Genomic DNA, 26640 nt, shown 5'->3' with positions numbered 1-26640 from the left:
AGATACACGGCTCAGCAGACAGTATCACACAGGAGGGGATTAGATACACGGCTCAGCAGACAGTATCACACAGGAGAGGATTAGATACACGGCTCAGCAGACAGTATCACACAGGAGAGGATTAGATACACGGCTCAGCAGACAGTATCACACAGGAGAGGATTAGATACACGGCTCAGCAGACAGTATCACACAGAGGAGGATTAGATACACGGCTCAGCAGACAGTATCACAGGATAGGATTAGATACACGGCTCAGCAGACAGTATCACACAGGAGAGGATTAGATACACGGCTCACAGCCGCAGCCGGTGTCGGATGTCCGTGGTGGGGGAGGGGCGGGGTGCGGTCGGAGGATGCAGCAGCAGCCGCTGTGATTGTGATTAGATACATTGTAGCTGGAGTTTGGCCGCACAGAAGACGCAGCAAATCGCAGCATGGAGATCGCGCTCTGGATCCTCGGACTGTGCGCGGCTGGAGCCGGAGGGAGAAGAGAGGACGCCGGGGCCGGGATGGTGAGAGAGGGACCGGGGAGGAGGAGGAGAAGGACCTCCATCATCATCACTACTACTAACACCACCACCATCATCATCACTAATACTAACACCACCACCATCATCATCACTACTACTAACACCACCACCATCATCATCACTACTACTAACACCACCACCATCATCATCACTACTACTAACACCACCACCATCATCATCACTAGTACTAACACCACCACCATCATCACTACCACCACCATCATCATCACTACCACCACCATCATCATCATCATCACTACCACCACCATCATCATCATCACTACTAACACCACCACCATCATCACTACTACCACCATCATCATCACTACTACTAACACCACCACCATCATCACTACCACCACCATCACTACTAACACCACCACCATCATCATCACTACTACTAACACCACCATCATCATCACGACCACAACCATCATCATCACTACTACTAACACCACCATCATCACTACCACCACCATCATCACTACTACTAACACCATCATCATCAGTACCACCATCATCACTACTAACACCACCACCATCATCACTACTACTAACACCAACACCATCATCACTACTAACACCACCATCATCACTACTACTAACACCAACACCATCATCACTACTAACACCACCATCATCACTACCACCACCATCATCATCACTACTACCAACACCACCATCATCACTACCACCACCATCATCACTACCACCACCATCATCATCATCACTACTACTAACACCACCATCATCATCACTACTACTAACACCACCATCATCACTACCACCATCATCATCACTACTACTAACACCACTACCATCATCACTACTACTAACACCACCACCATCATCATCACTACCACCACCATCATCATCACTACTACTAACACCACTACCATCATCACTACTACTAACACCACCACCATCATCACGACCACAACCATCATCATCACTACTACTAACACCACCATCATCACTACCACCACCATCATCATCACTACCACCACCATCATCACTACTACTAACACCACCATCATCATCACTACCACCACCATCATCACTACTACCACCATCATCATCATCAGTACCACCATCATCACTACTACTAACACCACCACCACCATCATCATCACTACTAACACCACCATCATCACTACCACCACCATCATCACTACTACTAACACCACCATCATCACTACCACCACCATCATCACTACTACTAACACCACCATCATCATCACTACCACCACCATCATCATCACTACTACCACCATCATCATCAGTACCACCATCATCACTACTAACACCACCACCACCATCATCACTACTACTAACACCACCACCATCATCATCATCACTACTAACACCACCATCATCATCACTACTACTAACACCACCATCATCACTACCACCACCATCATTATCATCACTACTACCACCACCATCATCATCATCACTACTACCACCACCATCATCATCATCACTACTAACACCACCATCATCACTACTAATAGTACTACCACCACCACCATCACTACCACCACCATCATCACTACTAATAGTACTACCACCACCACCATCACTACTACCACCATCATCATTACTACTAACACCACCATCATCACTACCACCACCATCATCATCACTACTACTAGCACCACCACTATCATCACTACCACCATCATCATCATCACTACTACTAACACCACCATCATCATCACTACCACCACCATCATCATCACTACCACCATCATCATCACTACTACTACCACCACCACCATCATCACTACCACCACCATCATCACTACTACTAACAACACCACCATCATCACTACCACCACCATCATCACTACTAATAGTACTACCACCACCACCATCACTACTACCACCATCATCATCACTACTACTAACACCACCACCATCATCACTACCACCACCATCATCATCACTACTAATAGTACTACCACCATCATCATCACTACTACCACCATCATAATCACTACTAATAGTACTACCACCATCATCATCATCACTACTACTAACACCACCATCACTTCTACTAACACCACCACCACCATCATCACTACTACCACCATCATCACTACTACTAACACCATCATCATCATCATCATCATCACTACTACCACCATCATCATCATCACTACTACTAACACCACCATCATCACTACCACCATCATCATCACTACTACTAACACCACCATCATCACTACCACCACCATCATCATCACTACCACCATCATCCTCACTACTACTAACACCACCATCACTACTACTAACACCATCATCCTCACTACCACCATCATCATCACTACTAATAGTACTACCACCACCATCATCATCATCATCACTACCACCATCATCCTCACTACCACCATCATCATCACTACTAATACTAACACCTCCATCATCACTAATAGTGATTGTGACACTGGAGAGATGTGTGATACCGGTTATACTGGAGACACTGGAGAGGTGTGTGATACCGGTTATACTGGAGACACTGGAGAGGTGTGTGATACCGGTTATACTGGAGACACTGGAGAGGTGTGTGATACCGGTTATACTGGAGACACTGGAGAGGTGTGTGATACCGGTTATACTGGAGACACTGGAGAGGTGTGTGATACCGGTTATACTGGAGACACTGGAGAGGTGTGTGATACCGGTTATACTGGAGACACTGGAGAGGTGTGTGATACCGGTTATACTGGAGACACTGGAGAGGTGTGTGATACCGGTTATACTGGAGACACTGGAGAGGTGTGTGATACCGGTTATACTGGAGACACTGGAGAGGTGTGTGATACCGGTTATACTGGAGACACTGGAGAGGTGTGTGATACCGGTTATACTGGAGACACTGGAGAGGTGTGTGATACCGGTTATACTGGAGACACTGGAGAGGTGTGTGATACCGGTTATACTGGAGACACTGGAGAGGTGTGCGATACCGGTTATACTGGAGACACTGGAGAGATGTGCGATACCGGTTATACTGGAGACACTGGAGAGGTGTGTGATACCGGTTATACTGGAGAGATGTGCGATACCGGTTATACTGGAGACACTGGAGAGGTGTGCGATACCGGTTATACTGGAGAAGTGTGCGATACCGGTTATACTGGAGACACAGGAGAGGTGTGCGATACCGGTTATACTGGAGACACTGGAGAGGTGTGTGATACCGGTTATACTGGAGAAGTGTGCGATACCGGTTATACTGGAGACACAGGAGAGGTGTGCGATACCGGTTATACTGGAGACACTGGAGAGGTGTGTGATACCGGTTATACTGGAGACACTGGAGAGGTGTGTGATACCGGTTATACTGGAGACACTGGAGAGGTGTGTGATACCGGTTATACTGGAGACACTGGAGAGGTGTGCGATACCGGTTATACTGGAGACACTGGAGAGGTGTGTGATACCGGTTATACTGGAGACACAGGAGAGGTGTGCGATACCGGTTATACTGGAGACACTGGAGAGGTATGCGATACCGGTTATACTGGAGACACTGGAGAGATGTGCGATACCGGTTATACTGGAGACACAGGAGAGGTGTGCGATACCGGTTATACTGGAGACACTGGAGAGGTGTGCGATACCGGTTATACTGGAGACACTGGAGAGATGTGCGATACCGGTTATACTGGAGACACAGGAGAGGTATGCGATACCGGTTATACTAGAGACACTGGAGAGATGTGCGATACCGGTTATACTGGAGACACAGGAGAGGTGTGCGATACCGGTTATACTGGAGACACAGGAGAGGTGTGCGATACCGGTTATACTGGAGACACTGGAGAGGTATGCGATACCGGTTATACTGGAGACACTGGAGAGATGTGCGATACCGGTTATACTGGAGACACAGGAGAGGTGTGCGATACCGGTTATACTGGAGACACTGGAGAGGTGTGTGATACCGGTTATACTGGAGAAGTGTGTGATACCGGTTATACTGGAGAGGTGTGTGATACCGGTTATACTGGAGACGCTGGAAAGGTGTGTGATACCGGTTATACTGGAGACACTGGAGAGGTGTGTGATACCGGTTATACTGGAGACACTGGAGAGGTGTGTGATACCGGTTATACTGGAGACACTGGAGAGGTGTGCGATACCGGTTATACTGGAGACGCTGGAGAGGTGTGCGATACCGGTTATACTGGAGACGCTGGAGAGGTGTGCGATACCGGTTATACTGGAGACGCTGGAGAGGTGTGCGATACCGGTTATACTGGAGACACTGGAGAGATGTGCGATACCGGTTATACTGGAGACACTGGAGAGGTGTGTGATACCGGTTATACTGGAGACACTGGAGAGGTGTGTGATACCGGTTATACTGGAGACACTGAAGAGGTGTGCGATACCGGATATACTGGTGACACTGGAGAGGTGAGCGATACCGGTTATACTGGAGAGGTGTGCGATACCGGTTATACTGGAGACACTGGAGAGGTGTGCGATACCGGTTATACTGTAGAGGTGTGCGATACCGGTTATACTGGAGACACTGGAGAGGTGTGCGATACCGGTTATACTGGAGACACTGGAGAGGTGTGCGATACCGGTTATACTGGAGACACTGGAGAGGTGTGCGATACCGATTATACTGGAGACACTGGAGAGGTGTGTGATACCGGTTATACTGGAGACACTGGAGAGGTGTGTGATAACGGTTATACTGGAGACACTGGAGAGGTGTGTGATACCGGTTATACTGGAGACACTGGAGAGGTGTGCGATATCGGTTATACTGGAGACACTGGAGAGGTGTGTGATACCGGTTACACTGGAGAGGTGTGTGATACCGGTTATACTGGAGACACTGGAGAGGTGTGTGATACCGGTTATACTGGAGACACTGGAGAGGTGTGCGATACCGGTTATACTGGAGACGTGTGTGATACCGGTTATACTGGAGAGGTGTGTGATACCGGTTATACTGGAGACACTGGAGAGGTGTGTGATACCGGTTATACTGGAGACACTGGAGAGGTGTGTGATACCGGTTATACAGGAGACACTGGAGAGGTGTGTGATACCGGTTATACTGGAGACACTGGAGAGGTGTGTGATACCGGTTATACTGGAGACACTGGAGAGGTGTGTGATACCGGTTATACTTGAGAGGTGTGTGATACCGGTTATACTGGAGACACTGGAGAGATGTGTGATACCGGTTATACTGGAGACACTGGAGAGATGTGTGATACCGGTTATACTGGAGACACTGGAGAGATGTGTGATACCGGTTATACTGGTGACACTGGAGAGACGAGATGTGTGATACCGGTTATACTGGAGACACTGGAGAGGTGTGCGATACCGGTTATACTGGAGACACTGGAGAGGTGTGCGATACCGGTTATACTGGAGACACTGGAGAGGTGTGCGATACCGGTTATACTGGAGACACTGGAGAGGTGTGCGATACCGGTTATACTGGTGACACTGGAGAGGTGTGCGATACCGGTTATACTGGAGAGGTGTGTGATACCGGTTATACTGGTGACACTGGAGAGGTGTGCGATACCGGTTATACTGGAGACACAGGAGAGGTGTGCGATACCGGTTATACTGGTGACACTGGAGAGGTGTGCGATACCGGTTATACTGGTGACACTGGAGAGGTGTGTGATACCGGTTATACTGGTGACACTGGAGAGGTGTGCGATACCGGTTATACTGGAGAGATGTGCGATACCGGTTATACTGGAGACACTGGAGAGGTGTGTGATACCGGTTATACTGGAGACACTGGAGAGGTGTGCGATACCGGTTATACTGGAGAGGTGTGTGATACCGGTTATACTGGAGACACTGGAGAGGTGTGCGATACCGATTATAATGGAGAGGTGTGCGATACCGATTATAATGGAGAGGTGTGCGATACCGGTTATACTGGAGACACTGGAGAGGTGTGCGATACCGGTTATACTGGAGACACTGGAGAGGTGTGCGATACCGGTTATACTGGAGACACTGGAGAGGTGTGCGATACCGGTTATACTGGAGACACTGGAGAGGTGTGCGATACCGGTTATACTGGAGACACTGGAGAGGTGTGCGATACCGGTTATACTGGAGACACTGGAGAGGTGTGCGATACCGGTTATACTGGAGACACTGGAGAGGTGTGCGATACCGGTTATACTGGAGACACTGGAGAGGTGTGCGATACCGGTTATACTGGTGACACTGGAGAGGTGTGTGATACCGGTTATACTGGAGAGGTGTGTGATACCGGTTATACTGGAGACACTGGAGAGGTGTGTGATACCGGTTATACTGGAGACACTGGAGAGGTGTGTGATACTGGTTATACTGGAGAGGTGTGCGATACCGGTTATACTGGAGACACTGGAGAGGTGTGTGATACCGGTTATACTGGTGACACTGGAGAGGTGTGTGATACTGGTTATACTGGAGAGGTGTGCGATACCGGTTATACTGGAGACACTGGAGAGGTGTGTGATACCGGTTATACTGGAGACACTGGAGAGGTGTGCGATACCGGTTATAATGGAGAGGTGTGCGATACCGGTTATACTCGAGACACTGGAGAGGTGTGCGATACCGGTTATACTGGAGACACTGGAGAGGTGTGCGATACCGGTTATACTGGAGACACTGGAGAGGTGTGTGATACCGGTTATACTGGAGACCAGTGTCTCCAGTATAACCGGTATCGCACACCTCTCCTGCGTCTCCAGTATAACCGGTATCACAAATCTCTCCAGTGTCTCCAGTATAACCGGTATCGCACACCTCTCCAGTGTCTCCAGTATAACCGGTATCACACACCTCTCCAGTGTCTCCAGTATAACCGGTATCACACATCTCTCCAGTGTCTCCAGTATAACCGGTATCGCACACCTCTCCAGTGTCTCCAGTATAACCGGTATCGCACACCTCTCCAGTGTCTCCAGTATAACCGGTATCGCACACCTCTCCAGTGTCTCCAGTATAACCGGTATCACACACCTCTCCAGTGTCTCCAGTATAACCGGTATCACACACCTCTCCAGTATAACCGGTATCACACACCTCTCCAGTATAACCGGTATCACACACCTCTCCAGTGTCTCCAGTATAACCGGTATCGCACACCTCTCCAGTGTCTCCAGTATAACCGGTATCACACACCTCTCCAGTGTCTCCAGTATAACCGGTATCACACACCTCTCCAGTGTCTCCAGTATAACCGGTATCACACACCTCTCCAGTGTCTCCAGTATAACCGGTATCACACACCTCTCCAGTGTCTCCAGTATAACCGGTATCGCACACCTCCAGTGTCTCCAGTATAACCGGTATCGCACACCTCTCCAGTGTCTCCAGTATAACCGGTATCACACACCTCTCCAGTGTCTCCAGTATAACCGGTATCACACATCTCTCCAGTGTCTCCAATATAACCGGTATCGCACATCTCTCCTGTGTCTCCAGTATAACAGGTATCACACATCTCTCCAGTGTCACCAGTATAACCGGTATCGCACACCTCTCCAGTGTCTCCAGTATAACCGGTATCACACACCTCTCCAGTGTCTCCAGTATAACCGGTATCACACACCTCTCCAGTGTCTCCAGTATAACCGGTATCACACACCTCTCCAGTGTCTCCAGTATAACAGGTATCACACATCTCTCCAGTGTCTCCAATATAACCGGTATCACACACCTCTCCAGTGTCTCCAGTATAATCGGTATCACACACCTCTCCAGTGTCTCCAGTATAACCGGTATCACACACCTCTCCAGTGTAACCGGTATCACACACCTCTCCAGTGTCTCCAGTATAACAGGTATCACACATCTCTCCAGTGTCTCCAATATAACCGGTATCACACACCTCTCCAGTGTCTCCAGTATAACCGGTATCGCACATCTCTCCAGTGTCACCAGTATAACCAGTGTCACCATAAATGAAGGCTAGGCTATATTTATGCAGAGTCTCCGTTCCTTTACAGGACTGGCTGACCCGTTATGGTTACCTGCCCCCACCAGACCCGTACTCTGCGCAGCAGCAAACAATGGACGGACTGATTGAAGCCGTGAAGAGTATGCAGAAATTTGCAGGCCTGAGGCAGACAGGCATTCTGGGTAATTATGGCTCGAAGTGTATGGTCCTAAATCTTCATAGTGGGGTCTCCCTGACTAGTGCCGCCTTGTTACTCTCCGTCACAGATGAGGACACCATCGCCATGATGCACAAGCCTCGCTGCTCCCTACCAGACATCATGCCTTCTGGGTACCAGAGACAGCGGAGGAAACGCTATGCTCCGAGTGGGGCTGTGTGGCAGAAGAGACATCTAACCTGGAGGTACTGGGCACTGGGGAACTTACCGTGATGTGCCATGTGTAATTACCACACTGGTTGCCGCTGCTTCTCTGGGCTCGGGGAAGCTTTGCTCCTTGTAGAGTAAGCCACCAGATATCTCCTCTTACAGGATAGAGAGTTTTCCAATATCCGTCTCTCAAGAAACCACAAAACTACTGATTGCAAGCGCCCTGACAGCGTGGAGCCGAGAAAGCAACCTCCAGTTCAGCGAGACCCGGGCTGTAGACGCTGATCTACGGGTCAGCTTTTTGGGGGGATCTCATGGAGACGGCTATCCGTTCGATGGTCCAGGAGGTACCCTGGGTCATGCCTTCTTTCCTGGTGTAGGACCCAGTGCTGGAGCCACTCATATGGATGCTGACGAGTCGTGGACATATAACGGTAAGATGGCGACTAACCCATTGCTATGAGGAAAGACCCTGTGCTAGCAATAAGAACGTGATACCGGGTCTTGCGTTATCTGGCAGAATTGCCTCATGTCTTCTTCATCCGCTTTTTGACTGAGAGATAAGCAAGAATTTGTTTGAGGAAGGAAAAGAGTTGTCCTCATATTTCTTGTGGTGGGGAGGGTAGTTATGTCGTAATTGTAGTTTCTCACAATTAAGGAGATTGGCCAGCAAGTCTTGGTGATAAGATAAAGAACTTGAGAATATTAGACACAGGTTGACTCCTCCTCACCCAAATGTAAGTACCCGGAGGTACTAACAGGGCTGGTTCACTTGGGTAATGCAATTACTGGTGAGTACCATGTTGTTACCACTACACAGCGGGTGTCCACACTAACCGCAAGGACTTGTGCTTCTGTTGTAGTGGACGAGGGGACGGATCTATTCGCGGTGGCCGTGCATGAGTTTGGCCATTCTCTCGGACTGTCACATTCGTCCGCAGAGCACTCCATCATGAGGCCGTACTACCAGGGAACTCTTGGTGACCACCAGTATTATAGGCTACCCTGGGACGATGTGGAAGGAATACAAGCATTGTATGGTGAGACCAGACACCAACACGGGATGGGTCAAGTGACTCCGGAACGCAGATGACTTTCTTCTTTTATGCAGGGAAAAGAAATGTCCAACCCGGGGCAGAGCCTCCTCCTCCTCCTGTGCCAACTCGCCACTTCATTCCACCTCAAGGACCTACATACCGGTAAGGGCTCTCCCTCCTAAACAGGTGACCATTGGTTCAGGGAACGGCTTCTGCTCCAATGTTACTGGCAGCCGTGCGTACAACAGCACATTTGATCCTCAGTGAGGGTGGCTTATCGGGATTGGAAGAAGTGTTTATGCACTCTCTGGAGGTACAACAAAACCAGTGGTAGGTAAAAATGGAGGTTTATTGTTGAGGCCTTTCAGAGTCCACCGACTCCTTCTTCAGGACAACCATACATAAATAGCGAGGTAATCCAGACATACATGGTTTAAGTACAGAAAACAATTAAAAAAAAAAGGGTAGTCCTGAAGAAGGAGTCGGTGGACTCTGAAACGCCTCGACAATAAACCTACATTCTTACCTACCACTGCTTCTGTCATGACTCCAGACAGACTCCATCTATGGAAGGTGATGCGTCTGGATTCCAGGCTCTCCAAGTGTTGTGTCTGACACAACCGTATAAGATGAGTGCTTCCTACCGACCTTTCATTAATCTGTTAACCTGGATAAGACCCTACTGCGCGCTTGCATTTTTTTACACCCTCAGTGAAAACTGACACAGCTTCTTTCCAGGGTGATACTAAACCCATAAACATTGCACTGAGCAGAGCAGATGTTTATTAGTGCCATCGAGTGTCACCAGGTTTGTTCAGAATTTTGACACTGTCCCGAGCTGCCCTGAGTATAGCACCAAACATTCGTGTGCCGCGCTCCTTCCATTACTGGTGACTCCAAGTTCATTAAGGCATATGTGTGCAGTCTTCCACCAGGCCTTTCCTTCCATTCCATTACTGGAGTCTCCGCTAGTTCATGATACATCACCATCCATTTATCTTTTCTTCATGGTCTTCCACCAGGCCTTTCCTTCCATTCCATTACTGGATTCTCCGCTCGTTCATGATACATCACCATCCATTTATCCTTTCTTCATGGTCTTCCACCAGGCCTCGCCTCTCATTCCATTACTGGAGTCTCCGCTAGTTCATGATACATCACCATCCATTTATCCTTTCTTCATGGTCTTCCACCAGGCCTTTCCTTCCATTCCATTACTGGATTCTCCGCTCGTTCATGATACATCACCATCCATTTATCCTTTCTTCATGGTCTTCCACCAGGCCTCGCCTCTCATTCCATTACTGGAGTCTCCGCTAGTTCATGATACATCACCATCCATTTATCCTTTCTTCATGGTCTTCCACCAGGCCTCACCTTCCATTCCCGGACCGCTGCTCCACACACTTTGATGCAGTAGCCAACATTCGAGGAGAAGTTTTCTTCTTCAAGGGTAAGCTTCACTGTGTGGTGTTACAAATGATAAGGTTCACTCATTCTGACTAAAGTTCCCCAATTCTACCCCCACAGGTCGGTACTTTTGGCGGGTACAAGCCACCAGGCAGCTAGTCTCACTAAAGCCTGCTCATCTTGGACGCTTCTGGCTTGGGTTGCCCCCTGATCTGACCAGGGTGGATGCAGTCTACGAAAGAGGCAACGACAGCAAAATTGTTTTTATTGCAGGTGAGGGGCCTCAATCTGGCCAATTCACGGTGTTCATGAGACCCAGAAGTATAGACTGCCTCTGTATAAAAATGCTTACAGGACCAGACCATATCATTGATAATATGAGAACATTGATTGTTTGCATTAGCTTTGAGGTCTTCTGTAGGATAGGCTGGGGGGGGGGGGGTGAGGTCTGGGTTTGGTTCTAGGTCCTGGCGACACCTTCTGCTGTGTGAATGGTACTTCCAGCCAAATTCAAGTTTTAACATCAAGATGATCTGTGAACAGGAGCCATCGATGGTTTCAGTATTTCACAAGGTCTGGACTCGTGTGGCACTGACGGCTGATCACAGGTCGGAAGGTCTTACCCGGGCATTTGCGTTTATAATTGCAGGAACCAATTACTGGGTGTTTAAGGACACGTCGGTAGAACCCGGGTACCCAAGACCGCTCACTGATTTTGGGTTGAACTCGAATGGCGTAGATGGGGTCTTCGTGTGGAAGCACAATAAGAAGACGTACTTCTTCAGACACAACCGCTATTGGAGATTTGACGAGCATTATAGGAAGATGGATCCAGGGTATCCTCGTGACAGTAACCTATGGCTTGGGCTGCCCAATGACGTGGATGACGTCATCAGCTGGACGGATGGTGAGTTTGTGATCCACCATAATTGGGGGTAGTCACTGAATCACTCGAGGACCCTTTACACCGGTTGACAATCAGCCAGATAGTGTGGCTTGTGAAAATTGCCCGCGTAAACCACCCAACGATCAGCCCATGAATGAACACGTTTATTGTTGGCTGATTGAGTCTTTCAGGGTCTTCTTCTAAATTGTTCCCAATGGGCGCTGAGTAGAGGAAGTGGAACAGCGGATGTTAATCAGTTACAGGAACCCCCTATTGATCATGTATCGGACCCTCCAGTGACATACTTTACATCACCGGGTCAGAGCCAGATAACTTCTACTCTACAGAGTGGACAGCCAAGTCATAGCCTCTAGACCAGTGTTTCCCAAGCCCCATCCTCACGGCCCCCATAGGTCACGTTTTCAGGATTTCCTTAGTTTTACACAGGTGATGGAAGTATCATCAAGGCATCAGGAATTCTCTCATCTGTGAAACACTATGGAAATCCTGAAAACGAGACCTGTGGGGGGCCGTGAGGATGGAGTTTGGGAAACACTGGTCTAGGCCCAGCTAGAGGCGCATTCACATTCGTGGTCTCTAGAGAGAACTGGTCTGCCCTAAATTATCACAGGGACTGGGACAAATCTAAAGATCCAGCGCTACAGCTAGCCATAAAATGACTATATGTAAGTGAGCATGGCCACTGCTGTGCGCAGGAGCCGGCCGCCTTCTTCCACAGGTTTGTGCTGTGCACTCCGCCCAGGGGTCACTGTAGGCAGGAGGGGGGGGGAGCCGTGACGCGCACTCTGCGCGGGGGGGGGGGCGGGTCACTGAAGGCAGGAGGGGGGGAGCCGTGACATTACTCCGTGCGGGGGGGTCACTGAAGGCAGGAGGGGGGGAGCCGTGACATTACTCCGTGCGGGGGGTCACTGTACAGGAGGGGGGGAGCCGTGACATTACTCCGTGCGGGGGGTCACTGTACAGGAGGGGGAGCCGTGACATTACTCCGTGCGGGGGGTCACTGTACAGGAGGGGGAGCCGTGACATTACTCCGTGCGGGGGGTCACTGTACAGGAGGGGGGGAGCCGTGACATTACTCCGTGCGGGGGGTCACTGTACAGGAGGGGGGGAGCCGTGACATTACTCCGTGCGGGGGGTCACTGTACAGGAGGGGGGGAGCCGTGACATTACTCCGTGCAGGGGTCACTGTACAGGAGGGGGGAGCCGTGACATTACTCCGTGCGGGGGGTCACTGTACAGGAGGGGGGAGCCGTGACATTACTCCGTGCGGGGGGTCACTGTACAGGAGGGGGGGAGCCGTGACATTACTCCGTGCGGGGGGTCACTGTACAGGAGGGGGGGAGCCGTGACATTACTCCGTGCGGGGGGTCACTGTACAGGAGGGGGGGAGCCGTGACATTACTCCGTGCGGGGGGTCACTGTACAGGAGGGGGGGAGCCGTGACATTACTCCGTGCGGGGGGTCACTGTACAGGAGGGGGGGAGCCGTGACATTACTCCGTGCGGGGGGTCACTGTACAGGAGGGGGGGAGCCGTGACATTACTCCGTGCGGGGGGTCACTGTACAGGAGGGGGGGAGCCGTGACATTACTCCGCGCAGGGGTCACTGTACAGGAGGGGGGGAGCCGTGACATTACTCCGCGCAGGGGTCACTGTACAGGAGGGGGGAGCCGTGACATTACTCCGCGCAGGGGTCACTGTACAGGAGGGGGGAGCCGTGACATTACTCCGCGCAGGGGTCACTGTACAGGAGGGGGGAGCCGTGACATTACTCCGCGCAGGGGTCACTGTACAGGAGGGGGGAGCCGTGACATTACTCCGCGCAGGGGTCACTGTACAGGAGGGGGGAGCCGTGACATTACTCCGCGCAGGGGTCACTGTACAGGAGGGGGGAGCCGTGACATTACTCCGCGCAGGGGTCACTGTACAGGAGGGGGGGAGCCGTGACATTACTCCGCGCGGGGGGTCACTGTACAGGAGGGGGGGGAGCCGTGACATTACTCCGCGCAGGGGTCACTGTACAGGAGGGGGGGAGCCGTGACATTACTCCGTGCGGGGGGTCACTGTACAGGAGGGGGGAAGCCGTGACATTACTCCGTGCGGGGGGTCACTGTACAGGAGGGGGGGAGCCGTGACATTACTCCGCGCGGGGGGTCACTGTACAGGAGGGGGGGGAGCCGTGACATTACTCCGCGCGGGGGGTCACTGTACAGGAGGGGGGGAGCCGTGACATTACTCCGCGCGGGGGGTCACTGTACAGGAGGGGGGGGAGCCGTGACATTACTCCGTGCGGGGGGTCACTGTACAGGAGGGGGGGGAGCCGTGACATTACTCCGTGCGGGGGGTCACTGTACAGGAGGGGGGGGAGCCGTGACATTACTCCGTGCGGGGGGTCACTGTACAGGAGGGGGGGAGCCGTGACATTACTCCGTGCGGGGGGTCACTGTACAGGAGGGGGGGAGCCGTGACATTACTCCGTGCGGGGGGTCACTGTACAGGAGGGGGGGAGCCGTGACATTACTCCGTGCGGGGGGTCACTGTACAGGAGGGGGGGAGCCGTGACATTACTCCGTGCGGGGGGTCACTGTACAGGAGGGGGGGAGCCGTGACATTACTCCGTGCGGGGGGTCACTGTACAGGAGGGGGGAGCCGTGACATTACTCCGCGCAGGGGTCACTGTACAGGAGGGGGGAGCCGTGACATTACTCCGCGCAGGGGTCACTGTACAGGAGGGGGGAGCCGTGACATTACTCCGCGCAGGGGTCACTGTACAGGAGGGGGGAGCCGTGACATTACTCCGCGCAGGGGTCACTGTACAGGAGGGGGGAGCCGTGACATTACTCCGCGCAGGGGTCACTGTACAGGAGGGGGGAGCCGTGACATTACTCCGCGCAGGGGTCACTGTACAGGAGGGGGGAGCCGTGACATTACTCCGCGCAGGGGTCACTGTACAGGAGGGGGGGAGCCGTGACATTACTCCGTGCGGGGGGTCACTGTACAGGAGGGGGGGAGCCGTGACATTACTCCGTGCGGGGGGTCACTGTACAGGAGGGGGGAGCCGTGACATTACTCCGTGCGGGGGGTCACTGTACAGGAGGGGGGGAGCCGTGACATTACTCCGTGCGGGGGGTCACTGTACAGGAGGGGGGGAGCCGTGACATTACTCCGTGCGGGGGGTCACTGTACAGGAGGGGGGGAGCCGTGACATTACTCCGTGCGGGGGGTCACTGTACAGGAGGGGGGGAGCCGTGACATTACTCCGTGCGGGGGGTCACTGTACAGGAGGGGGGGAGCCGTGACATTACTCCGTGCGGGGGGTCACTGTACAGGAGGGGGGGAGCCGTGACATTACTCCGTGCGGGGGGTCACTGTACAGGAGGGGGGGAGCCGTGACATTACTCCGTGCGGGGGGTCACTGTACAGGAGGGGGGGAGCCGTGACATTACTCCGTGCGGGGGGTCACTGTACAGGAGGGGGGGAGCCGTGACATTACTCCGTGCGGGGGGTCACTGTACAGGAGGGGGGGAGCCGTGACATTACTCCGTGCGGGGGGGTCACTGTACAGGAGGGGGGGGGAGCCGTGACATTACTCCGTGCGGGGAGGTCACTGTACAGGAGGGGGGGGAACCGTGACATTACTCCGTGCAGGGGTCACTATACAGGAGGGGGAGCCGTGACATTACTCCGCGCAGGGGTCACTATACAGGAGGGGGGGAGCCGTGACATTACTCCGTGCGGGGGTCACTGTACAGGAGGGGGAGCCGTGACATTACTCCGTGCGGGGGGTCACTGTACAGGAGGGGGAGCCGTGACATTACTCCGCGCAGGGGTCACTGTACAGGAGGGGGGAGCCGTGACATTACTCCGCGCAGGGGTCACTGTACAGGAGGGGGGAGCCGTGACATTACTCCGTGCAGGGGTCACTGTACAGGAGGGGGGAGCCGTGACATTACTCCGTGCGGGGGGTCACTGTACAGGAGGGGGGGAGCCGTGACATTACTAAGTGCAGGGGTCACTGTACAGGAGGGGGAGCCGTGACATTACTAAGTGCAGGGGTCACTGTACAGGAGGGGGGAGCCGTGACATTACTCCGTGCAGGGGTCACTGTACAGGAGGGGGGAGCCGTGACATTACTCCGTGCGGGGGGTCACTGTACAGGAGGGGGGGAGCCGTGACATTACTCCGTGCAGGGGTCACTGTACAGGAGGGGGGGAGCCGTGACATTACTCCGTGCGGGGGGTCACTGTACAGGAGGGGGGGAGCCGTGACATTACTCCGTGCAGGGGTCACTGTACAGGAGGGGGGAGCCGTGACATTACTCCGCGCAGGGGTCACTGTACAGGAGGGGGGAGCCGTGACATTACTCCGCGCAGGGGTCACTGTACAGGAGGGGGGAGCCGTGACATTACTCCGCGCAGGGGTCACTGTACAGGAGGGGGGGAGCCGTGACATTACTCCGTGCAGGGGTCACTGTACAGGAGGGGGGAGCCGTGACATTACTCCGTGCAGGGGTCACTGTACAGGAGGGGGGAGCCGTGACATTACTCCGTGCAGGGGTCACTGTACAGGAGGGGGGAGCCGTGACATTACTCCGTGCAGGGGTCACTGTACAGGAGGGGGGGAGCCGTGACATTACTCCGTGCAGGGGTCACTGTACAGGAGGGGGAGCTGTGACATTACTCCGCGCAGGGGTCACTGTACAGGAGGGGGGAGCCGTGACATTACTCCGTGCAGGGGTCACTGTACAGGAGGGGGAGCTGTGACATTACTCCGCGCAGGGGTCACTGTACAGGAGGGGGGAGCCGTGACATTACTCCGCGCAGGGGTCACTGTACAGGAGGGGGGAGCCGTGACATTACTCCGCGCAGGGGTCACTGTACAGGAGGGGGGAGCCGTGACATTACTCCGCGCAGGGGTCACTGTACAGGAGGGGGAGCCGTGACATTACTCCGCGCAGGGGTCACTGTACAGGAGGGGGGAGCCGTGACATTACTCCGCGCAGGGGTCACTGTACAGGAGGGGGAGCCGTGACATTACTCCGCGCAGGGGTCACTGTACAGGAGGGGGAGCCGTGACATTACTCCGTGCAGGGGTCACTGTACAGGAGGGGGGAGCTGTGACATTACTCCGCGCAGGGGTCACTGTACAGGAGGGGGGAGCCGTGACATTACTCCGTGCAGGGGTCACTGTACAGGAGGGGGGAGCTGTGACATTACTCCGTGCAGGGGTCACTGTACAGGAGGGGGAGCCGTGACATTACTCCGTGCAGGGGTCACTGTACAGGAGGGGGAGCCGTGACATTACTCCGTGCAGGGGTCACTGTACAGGAGGGGGGAGCCGTGACATTACTCCGTGCAGGGGTCACTGTACAGGAGGGGGGGAGCTGTGACATTACTCCGTGCAGGGGTCACTGTACAGGAGGGGGGAGCCGTGACATTACTCCGTGCAGGGGTCACTGTACAGGAGGGGGAGCTGTGACATTACTTATTGTGAATGGAATTTTCTTTTACTATATAGATTGTGACAATAAATCTATTAATAATCTTAAAAAAATCAATCAATGCACCCAACGTTAAAAACCTGATTGAAACATTCATTTTTCATGTGATACAAAGTTTGTAGTGAGAACTGTCAGAAAGTGAAGTGGTGGTGACAGCGAGCTGCTGTTTATTCCCAGCAGGTCCCCGAGCGTGAAATGGGGACAGTGCCGCCACAGCGCTGCATTATACCATCGCCAAGGTTGCCTGTCTATACACCATTCCTTCCCTAAACTCCAGTCCTCTCGCAAATCCTACAACTTGATGTATTGGGGGTGTGAGGACGTATAGCCAGCAGAATAGTGAGTGCTGCTCTGGAGGTGACTGCAGGGACAGAGCTCAGGATTAGTACAGCTTAGGACACATTAAAGCAACATCTTTTTCAGGCAGCAAAAAAAAGTGTCTTTCCAGCGTTAGACGCTTCAGGAAACTTGTAAACCCGGAGCGTCTTTAGCTCTTTGGAAGTTTCCGGAGCACTTTGTGACAGTTTTTCCCTGCTGTATTTTTCCAGCTTTTTCGAGACATTTTTCTCAACTGCATTGAACAATGAAGAAACCTCTTGTAGTTTTTGAAGCAAAACATCTTTTGAGTCCACAGCGTTCAGACCCCCCCAGCCGCCCGCAGCGTTCAGAACCCCCCCAGCCGCCCGCAGCGTTCAGAACCCCCCCAGCCGCCCGCAGCGTTCAGAACCCCCCCAGCCGCCCGCAGCGTTCAGAACCCCCCCAGCCGCCCGCAGCGTTCAGACCCCCCCAGCCGCCCGCAGCGTTCAGAACCCCCCCAGCCGCCCGCAGCGTTCAGAACCCCCCCAGCCGCCCGCAGCGTTCAAAACCCCCCCAGCCGCCCGCAGCGTTCAAAACCCCCCCAGCCGCCCGCAGCGTTCAAAACCCCCCCAGCCGCCCGCAGCGTTCAAAACCCCCCCAGCCGCCCGCAGCGTTCAAAACCCCCCAGCCGCCCGCAGCGTTCAAAACCCCCCAGCCGCCCGCAGCGTTCAGACCCCCCCAGCCGCCCGCAGCGTTCAGAACCCCCCCAGCCGCCCGCAGCGTTCAGACACCCCCAGCCGCCTGCAGCGTTCAGAACCCCCCCAGCCGCCCGCAGCGTTCAGAACCCCCCCAGCCGCCCGCAGCGTTCAGAACCCCCCCAGCCGCCCGCAGCGTTCAGAACCCCCCCAGCCGCCCGCAGCGTTCAGAACCCCCCCAGCCGCCCGCAGCGTTCAGACCCCCCCAGCCGCCCACAGCGTTCAGACACCGCCAGCCGCCTGCAGCGTTCAGACCCCCCCAGCCGCCCGCAGCGTTCAGAACCCCCCCAGCCGCCCGCAGCGTTCAGACACCGCCAGCCGCCTGCAGCGTTCAGACCCCCCCAGCCGCCCACAGCACGGTCTACTCGCTTCTTTGGAAGCCTGAAGCAGATAAAAGACGTTCAAAAGCCTGAACATGTGAACAGTCATTCTCACACAGAAATGTACAGTACAGATCAAAAGTTTGGACACACCTTCTCATTTAAAGATTTTTCTGTATTTTCCGGACTATGATAATTGTACATTCACACTGAAGGCATCAAAACTATGAATTACCACATGTGGAATTATATACTTAACAAAAAGTGTGAAACAACTGAAAATATGTCTTATATTCTAGGTTCTTCACAGTAGCCGCCTTTTGCTTTGATGACTGCTTTACACACTCTTGGCATTCTCTTGATGAGCTTCCAGAGGTAGTCACCGGAAATGGTCTTCCTACAATCTTACATAGTTACATAGTTTGTAAAGCCGAATAAAGACTTGCGTCCATCAAGATCGACCTGTTAGTTCTGTAATTGCTAAAGTTGATCCAGAGGAGGCAAAAACCCCAAATGATTTAGCCAATCTTCACCTGAGGAAAAATTCCCTCCCGACTCTGAAACCAGCAGTCAGAATATATCCCTGTATCAACCTACTATTTTATTCTATTTTTAAGTATATGCAGAAATCTGCCTGGTATCTAGAAATGCATCCAGTCCCCGCTTGAACTGGTGTAGTGAATCCGACATTACCGTCTCCTCACTCAGTGAATTCCATATTCTCACTGCTCTTACCGTAAAGAACCCCTTCCTATGCTGGTGCTGAAACCTTTTCTCTTCCAGTCTTAGTGAGTGCCCTCTTGTTACCGTAATATCCCTCCTTTTGAACAAATCCCAGGTAAGGTCTCTATACTGTCCCCTAACATATTTGTACACATTTATTATGTCCCCCCTCAACCTTCTCTTTTCCAGGCTGAATAGTCCTAGTTTTGCCAACCTCTCTGGGTATTGCAGTCCCTCCATTCCCTTTAGTAATTTTGTTGCCCTCCTTTGTACCTTTTCAAGCTCATTTCTATCCTTTCTATATATTGGGGCCCATAACTGAGCACAGTATTCCAAGTGTGGTCTGACCAGTGCTTTGTACAGTGGAAGAACAATGTTCTCCTCCTTTGCAGCTATACCTCTTCTGATACATCCCATTACCCTGTTTGCCCTTACAGCAGCCGCCTGACTTTGGCCACTCCAATTTAGTTTGCTATCAATCAAGATGCCCAAGTCCTTCTCCATCTCTGAATTCCCCAATGATTTCCCATTCAGTGAGTACTGGTGACTTCCATTTTTCCTTCCCATATGTATGACCTTACGTTTCTCCTCGTTAAACCTCATTTGCCATTTAATGCTCCACCTACCCAGCTTATCCAAATCCCTCTGTAGGTCTTCACTATCCTCTTTTGTATGAATTGTTTTACATAACTTTGTGTCATCTGCAAATATTGATATTTTACTATTTATCCCGTTGACTATGTCGTTAATAAAGATATTAAATAACATTGGGCCTAGTACAGACCCCTGTGGTACCCCACTAGTGACGCTTACCCAATCTGAGTATATTCCATTTATAACCACCCTCTGCCTTCTATCCTTTAGCCAGTTAGCTACCCACTTGCAGACATTTTCCCCCAGCCCCATCATTCTCATTTTGTATACCAACCTATTATGTGGCACGCTATCGAACGCTTTTGAGAAGTCGAGATACACGACATCCACTGGTTCCCCCTGATCTACTCGAGAGCTAACCTCCTCGTAGAAGTCAATCAGGTTTGTTTGGCAGGAGCGATTCCTCATGAATCCATGTTGGTTCGGGGTTAATAGATTATTAGCGTCAAGATGCTCCGTAATTGCCTCATTAATAAAGCTTTCAAAAATTTTGCCCACAACGGACGTCAGACTCACCGGCCGATAGTTTCCGGCGTCACTTTTCGCTCCCTTTTTGAATATTGGCACTACATTCGCCTGTCGCCAATCAAGTGGCACAGACCCAGTCTCAACAGAGTCCTTAAATATAAGATATAACGGTCTGTCTATCACATGACTTAGTTCCCTTAGTACCCATGGGTGTATGCCATCAGGTCCTGGTGATTATTTTAATGTTACTGAGGCGTTTCTGTACCCCAGCTTGGGTTAGATTTGTCATACTTAGTGGAGGATTAAGTTTGTCACTTCTCATTTCGCCTGTTAGTTCTTTTTCCTTTGTGAAAGTTGTCGAAAAAAAATTTATTTAATAGATTAGCTTTATCCTCATCTTTCTCTATGATTTTGCCTTCATCACTTTTTATCGGTCCAATATTATCCGATTTAATCCTTTTACTATTTATATACGTAAAGAACAGTTTGGGATTTGATCTACTTTCCCTAGCAATACGTCTCTCTGTTTCCTCCTTTGCTATTTTTATTTGTTTTTTGCAGGTTCTCGTTTTTTCCTTGTAACACATTAGTGCCTCCTTACTGTTTTCCTGTTTTAATCTCTTGAATGCCTCTTTTTTGCTATTTAACGCCCCTTTTACGTTCTTGTTCAACCATATTGGTTTCCTCTTATTTCGGGCCCTTTTATTCCCATACGGTATATATCTCTCGCACTGAGTATTCAGAATTCTTTTGAAGGTTTCCCATTTACTATTCGTATTTCCTTGATTAAGAACTTTGTCCCAGTCTATAAGTTGAAGGTTTTCTTTCAGCTGATCAAACTTCGCCCTCCTAAAGTTTAATGTTTTTGTTGTTCCCTTATTGATAACCCTACTGAAGGGCATTTTGAAGTCGATAATATTATGGTCGCTATTACCTAGGTGCCCCCCTATCTGTACCTCAGTTATTCTATCAGGCCTATTAGTCAATATTAAGTCCAACACGGCCGTCCCTCTCGTTGGTTCCTGCACTAGTTGGGAGAGATAATTATCCTTGATATTTGTCAAGAACCTTTTTCCTTTCTGAGATCTACAGGTTTCTGTTTCCCAGTCAATATCCGGGTAGTTGAAGTCCCCCATTACAATCACCTCATTATGTTTTGCTACTTTGTCTATTTGTCCTAATAGCAGTTTCTCATTCTCCTCTGTTATATTAGGTGGCTTATAGCAGACCCCCAGTAATATTTTATTATTATTTTTTGCCCCCTCTATCTCTACCCACATGGACTCGACCCCCTCTTCTCCCTCTCCTATATCTTCCCTTAGTCTGGGCTTTAGACGTGACTTTACATATAAGCAGACTCCTCCACCCTTCCCCTGTTTCCGGTCCCTTCTAAATAAACTATAATCTGTTAAATTTACCGCCCAGTCGTAGCTATCGTCTAGCCAAGTCTCTGTTATACCTACGATGTCATACCTCTCCTCAGATATAAGCGCCCGCAGCTCATCCGCCTTATTGGTCAGGCTTCTTGCGTTGGTCAGCATGCAAGATAAAACTTTGGGCTTATTTAGCATCCTATTCTTCTCTAACGATCTAACTGTACTATCCCCACCCCCCTCTCCACCCTCATTATATTCACTTCTCCCCTTCCCCCTTGCTTGCCTCACATCCCACCTATTTCCTTGGTCCCCCCCCCCCAGTCTCTAGTTTAAAAACTCCTCCAACCTATTAGCCATCTTCTTCCCCAGCACCGCTGCACCCTCCCCATTGAGGTGCAGCCCGTCCCTACGGTAGAGCCTGTAGCCGACCGCGAAGTCGGCCCAGTTCTCCATGAACCCAAACCCTTCTGCCTTGCACCAACTCTTTAGCCACTTATTCACCTCCCTAACTTCCCGTTGGCGCTCCTGTGTGGCTCGCGGGATTGGTAGTATTTCTGAGAAAACTACCTTGGAGGTCCTTGCCCTAAGCTTCCTACCTAGGTCCCTGAAATCATTTTTAAGGACCCTCCATCTACCACTCACTTTGTCATTGGTGCCGATGTGGACCATGACCACTGGGTCTTCGCCAGCCCCACCCAGTAACCTGTCAACCCGATCCGCGATGTGCCGGACTCGAGCGCCAGGGAGGCAGCACACCGTTCGGCAATCCCGGTCTTTGTGACAGATTGCCCTGTCTGTCCCCCTAATAGAGTCACCCACTACCAGAACCTGTCTTGCCTGCCCTACACTTCCCCCCTCCCCCTCATTACTGGAGCATACACTCCCCCGGCGGTCAGAGGATCTGTCGTGCTCCAATAATGCCGGTTCCGAACCAGCCTTCCTATACTTCTTCCCTCTATCCCTCATAACTGTTATCCAGCTCCCTGCCTGTTCAGCCTGCACTTCCCCTCTATGCTCCACCCCCAGTGTTGACCCATTGAGTGTCTGCTCGGTGAGCAGCAAACTCCGTTCCATGTTGTCGATGCTCCTCAGTACCGCTATCTGAGCACTTAGATCCAGAATTTGGGCTTCCAAGTGCACGATATGCTCACATCTCTCGCAGCAGTATGGATCCCCGAGCGGTTGCTCACGGAATGCATACATTGCGCAAGATGTACACTGCACGGCTCCGGCCAACATGGACGCCATTCTAAATATGGGGATACAGTCAGTATATATGTACAAGTACAAAACACAATTATTTATATATAGGTGTATGGACGGGGATCAATTAGGGATGTGCAAGTGTATCAATTAGATATCGGCGGGGGATCAGTTAAGTATCAAGTATGGACGGGGGAATCAGATAAGTAGGTCAGGTGGATTAATTAAGTAAAAAGTAAAGTAAAGAAAGAAAGAATGAAATACAGTCAGCAATTCAGTCCTAAGTCCTCCCTTCTAAACTCCCTGAATCCAAAGTCACTGAAAAACAAGTCACACACTTACTTTCGTTCGCACTTACGCTCCGGACACACGCAGCTCGTTCACACTCACAAACTAACAGATTTAAAGAGTTTTTTTTTTTTTCTTCCTTTTCCAGCAATGTACCCTTCACCTCAATGCACTTCCAAAAAGTGGATTGAAGGAGTTCCCAGAGATGCTTAGCACTTGTTGGCCCTTTTGCCTTCACTCTGCGGTCCAGCTCACCCCAAACCATCTTGATTGGGTTCAGGTGTGGTGACTGTGGAGGCCAGGTCATCTGGCGTAGCCCCCCATCACTCTCCTTCTTGGTCAAATAGCCCTTACACGGCCTGGAGGTGTTTGGGGTCATTGTCCTGTTGAAAAATAAATGATGGTCCAACTAAACGCAAACCGGATGGAATAGCATGCCGCTGCAAGATGCTGTGGTAGCCATGCTGGTTCAGTATGCCTTCAATTTCGAATAAATCCCCAACAGTGTCACCAGCAAAGCCCCCCACACCATCACACCTCCTCCTCCATGCTTCACGGTGGGAACCAGGCATGTAGAGTCCATCCGTTCACCTTTTCTGCGTCGAACCAAAGATCTCAAATTTGGACTCATCAGACCAAAGCACAGATTTCCACTGGTCTAATGTCCATTCCTTGTGTTCTTTAGCCCAAACAAGTCTCTTCTGCTTGTTGCCTGCCTCTTAACAGTTGTTGTAGAGATGTGTCTGCTGCTAGAACTCTGTGTGGCATTGACCTGGTCTCTAATCTGAGCTGCTGTTAACCTGCGATTTCTGAGGCTGGTGACTCGGATAAACTTATCCTCAGAAGCAGAGGTGACTCTTGGTCTTCCTTTCCTGGGGCGGTCCTCATGTGAGTTAGTTTCTTTGTAGCGCTTGATGGTTTTTGCAACTGCCCTTGGGGACACATTCAAAGTTTGCCCAATTTTTCGGACTGACTGACCTTCATTTCTTAAAGTAATGATGGCCACTCGCTTTTCTTTACTTAGCTGCTTTTTTCTTGCCATAATACAAATTCTAACAGTCTATTCAGTAGGACTATCAGCTGTGTATCCACCAGACTTCTGCACAACACAACTGATGGTCCCAACCCCATTTATAAGGCAAGAAATCCCACTTATTAAACCTGACAGGGCACACCTGTGAAGTGAAGACCATTTCCGGTGACTACCTCTTGAAGCTCATCAAGAGAATGCCAAGAGTGTGCAAAGCCGTCATCAAAGCAAAAGGTGGCTACTGTGAAGAACCTAGAATATAAGACATATTTTCAGTTGTTTCACACTTTTTTGGTAAGTATATAATTCCACATGTGGTAATTCATAGTTTTGATGCCTTCAGTGGGAATGTACAATTTTCATAGTCCGGAAAATACAGAAAAATCTTTAAATGAGAAGGTGTGTCCAAACTTTTGGTCTGTACTGTATATGTTCATTCTTTTGAGCATTTAATTAGCGCTTTTTCAGGGGGTTCCTGAGTGAAACTGCTTGAAAAGAAGGGGTGTACACATATCCTTATGGTCCTATCAATGCCTACGATTAATCTGCTCCTCCACACCCCTCTAGCAGGGGGCGCTCTATTTTTTTTCACCACCCTAACACTTTTTTCTGTTCACAGGTCACACCTACTTCTTTAAAGGCGCCGAGTATTGGAAGTTTCAAGATGGTAATGTGGAGGCTGAGCCTGGTTACCCCCGCAGCATTGCCATGAACTGGATGTACTGTGCAGCGGCAGCTCCTCCAGAACCTACCCAGGAGCCGGGAAGACGAGACCAGAGAGACTGCAACTGCCCGTGTTCCGGGAAGGACTCCGCTCTTCTGCCTGCCGCGTTCCGGCTCATTGTGGCGCTCATGCCTACTCTGCTGCTTGGCGCACTTTAGAAAGACACGTCTGACCAGGGACTAGCTCCGCTAAACCAGAGACTACAGCCACCTACATCTCGTACAGGGATCGGCTTTGCCTAAACTTTTATTGACAGAAAGGATTCTTGCTGTACAGATTACAAAAAAAAGGGAAAAAAGACAAAATGAACACGACAGAAGTTTCACCGATTCAATTCACTTCTATGCAGCACAAAAGAGGGAAGGAGTCACGCTGGGCGCCGTCACCAAGCTCCGGAGGGGGAAGGAGTCACGCTGGGCGCCGTCCCCAAGCTCCGGAGGGGGGAAGGAGTCACGCTGGGCGCCGTCCCCAAGCTCCGGAGGGGGAAGGAGTCACGCTGGGCGCAGTCCCCAAGCTCCGGAGGGGGAAGGAGTCACGCTGGGCGCCGTCCCCAAGCTCCGGAGGGGGAAGGAGTCACGCTGGGCGCCGTCCCCAAGCTCCGGAGGGGGAAGGAGTCACGCTGGGCGCCGTCGCCTTCATGGAGCGGTAGGGTCGCTAAGCTTCGGAGGGGGAAAGAGACAAGCTGGGCACAAAGCTTTGGAGGAGTCGCCTGGTATAAAAGTCTCTGCTGATGACAGTTTCACATTATCCAGTCACAGACGACTCCGGCCACATTCTGCCCTCACATTGGAGCACCGCCAGTAGTCTTTAGATTTACTCAAATATCCCCCAAAAAAGAAGGAGTTGACTTGCAGTCACCGCGGAATCAAAAAATAAAATCCTAAAAACCATTTCCTTGTGAGATGGAAGAGCGAAAGGTCTGACATTCAGGGCGACCTAAGAAGAGAGGACAATAGTCAACATCAGGTAACACGCTCCCCTCCCCCATGGTGACATTAGTACAGACTGTAAGACTATTGTATTTTACTGCTAAATATAAGATATGAAATAAAGGAGGCTTTCCACACATGGTCGTTGTTCCTTTAAGGG

The 26640-nt window shown here is 51.3% G+C and overlaps 2 protein-coding genes across 2 annotated transcripts in view; one reads left to right on the top strand and one right to left on the bottom strand.

Moving 5' to 3' along the window:
• Window positions 1–335: 335 nt before the first annotated feature.
• Window positions 336–26617, top strand: MMP25 (matrix metallopeptidase 25). The gene is made up of 10 exons (XM_073649032.1): window positions 336–515; window positions 8543–8675; window positions 8760–8895; window positions 9023–9294; window positions 9724–9900; window positions 9972–10059; window positions 11268–11350; window positions 11428–11580; window positions 11957–12214; window positions 25447–26617. Exons 1-10 carry the CDS (start codon window positions 438–440, stop codon window positions 25707–25709), a joined length of 1641 nt encoding a protein of 546 aa, XP_073505133.1. The 5' UTR covers window positions 336–437; the 3' UTR covers window positions 25710–26617.
• The window catches only part of SRRM2 (serine/arginine repetitive matrix 2), a 101550-nt gene continuing 100681 nt past the window's right edge, over window positions 25772–26640 (bottom strand). Inside the window, exon 15 of the mRNA XM_073649031.1 lies at window positions 25772–26487. Within this exon, the coding sequence (XP_073505132.1) occupies window positions 26478–26487 (10 nt within the window). The 3' untranslated portion in view covers window positions 25772–26477. The remainder of the gene's footprint in view (window positions 26488–26640) is intronic.

Source organism: Phyllobates terribilis, unplaced genomic scaffold, assembly GCF_046119375.1.
Source record: "Phyllobates terribilis strain yellow unplaced genomic scaffold, ASM4611937v1 Scaffold_9__5_contigs__length_417890890, whole genome shotgun sequence".
NCBI lineage: Eukaryota > Metazoa > Chordata > Amphibia > Anura > Dendrobatidae > Phyllobates > Phyllobates terribilis.
The sequence above is the reverse complement of the archived record's forward strand: the minus strand, read 5'-3'. Positions and strand labels throughout refer to the sequence as shown.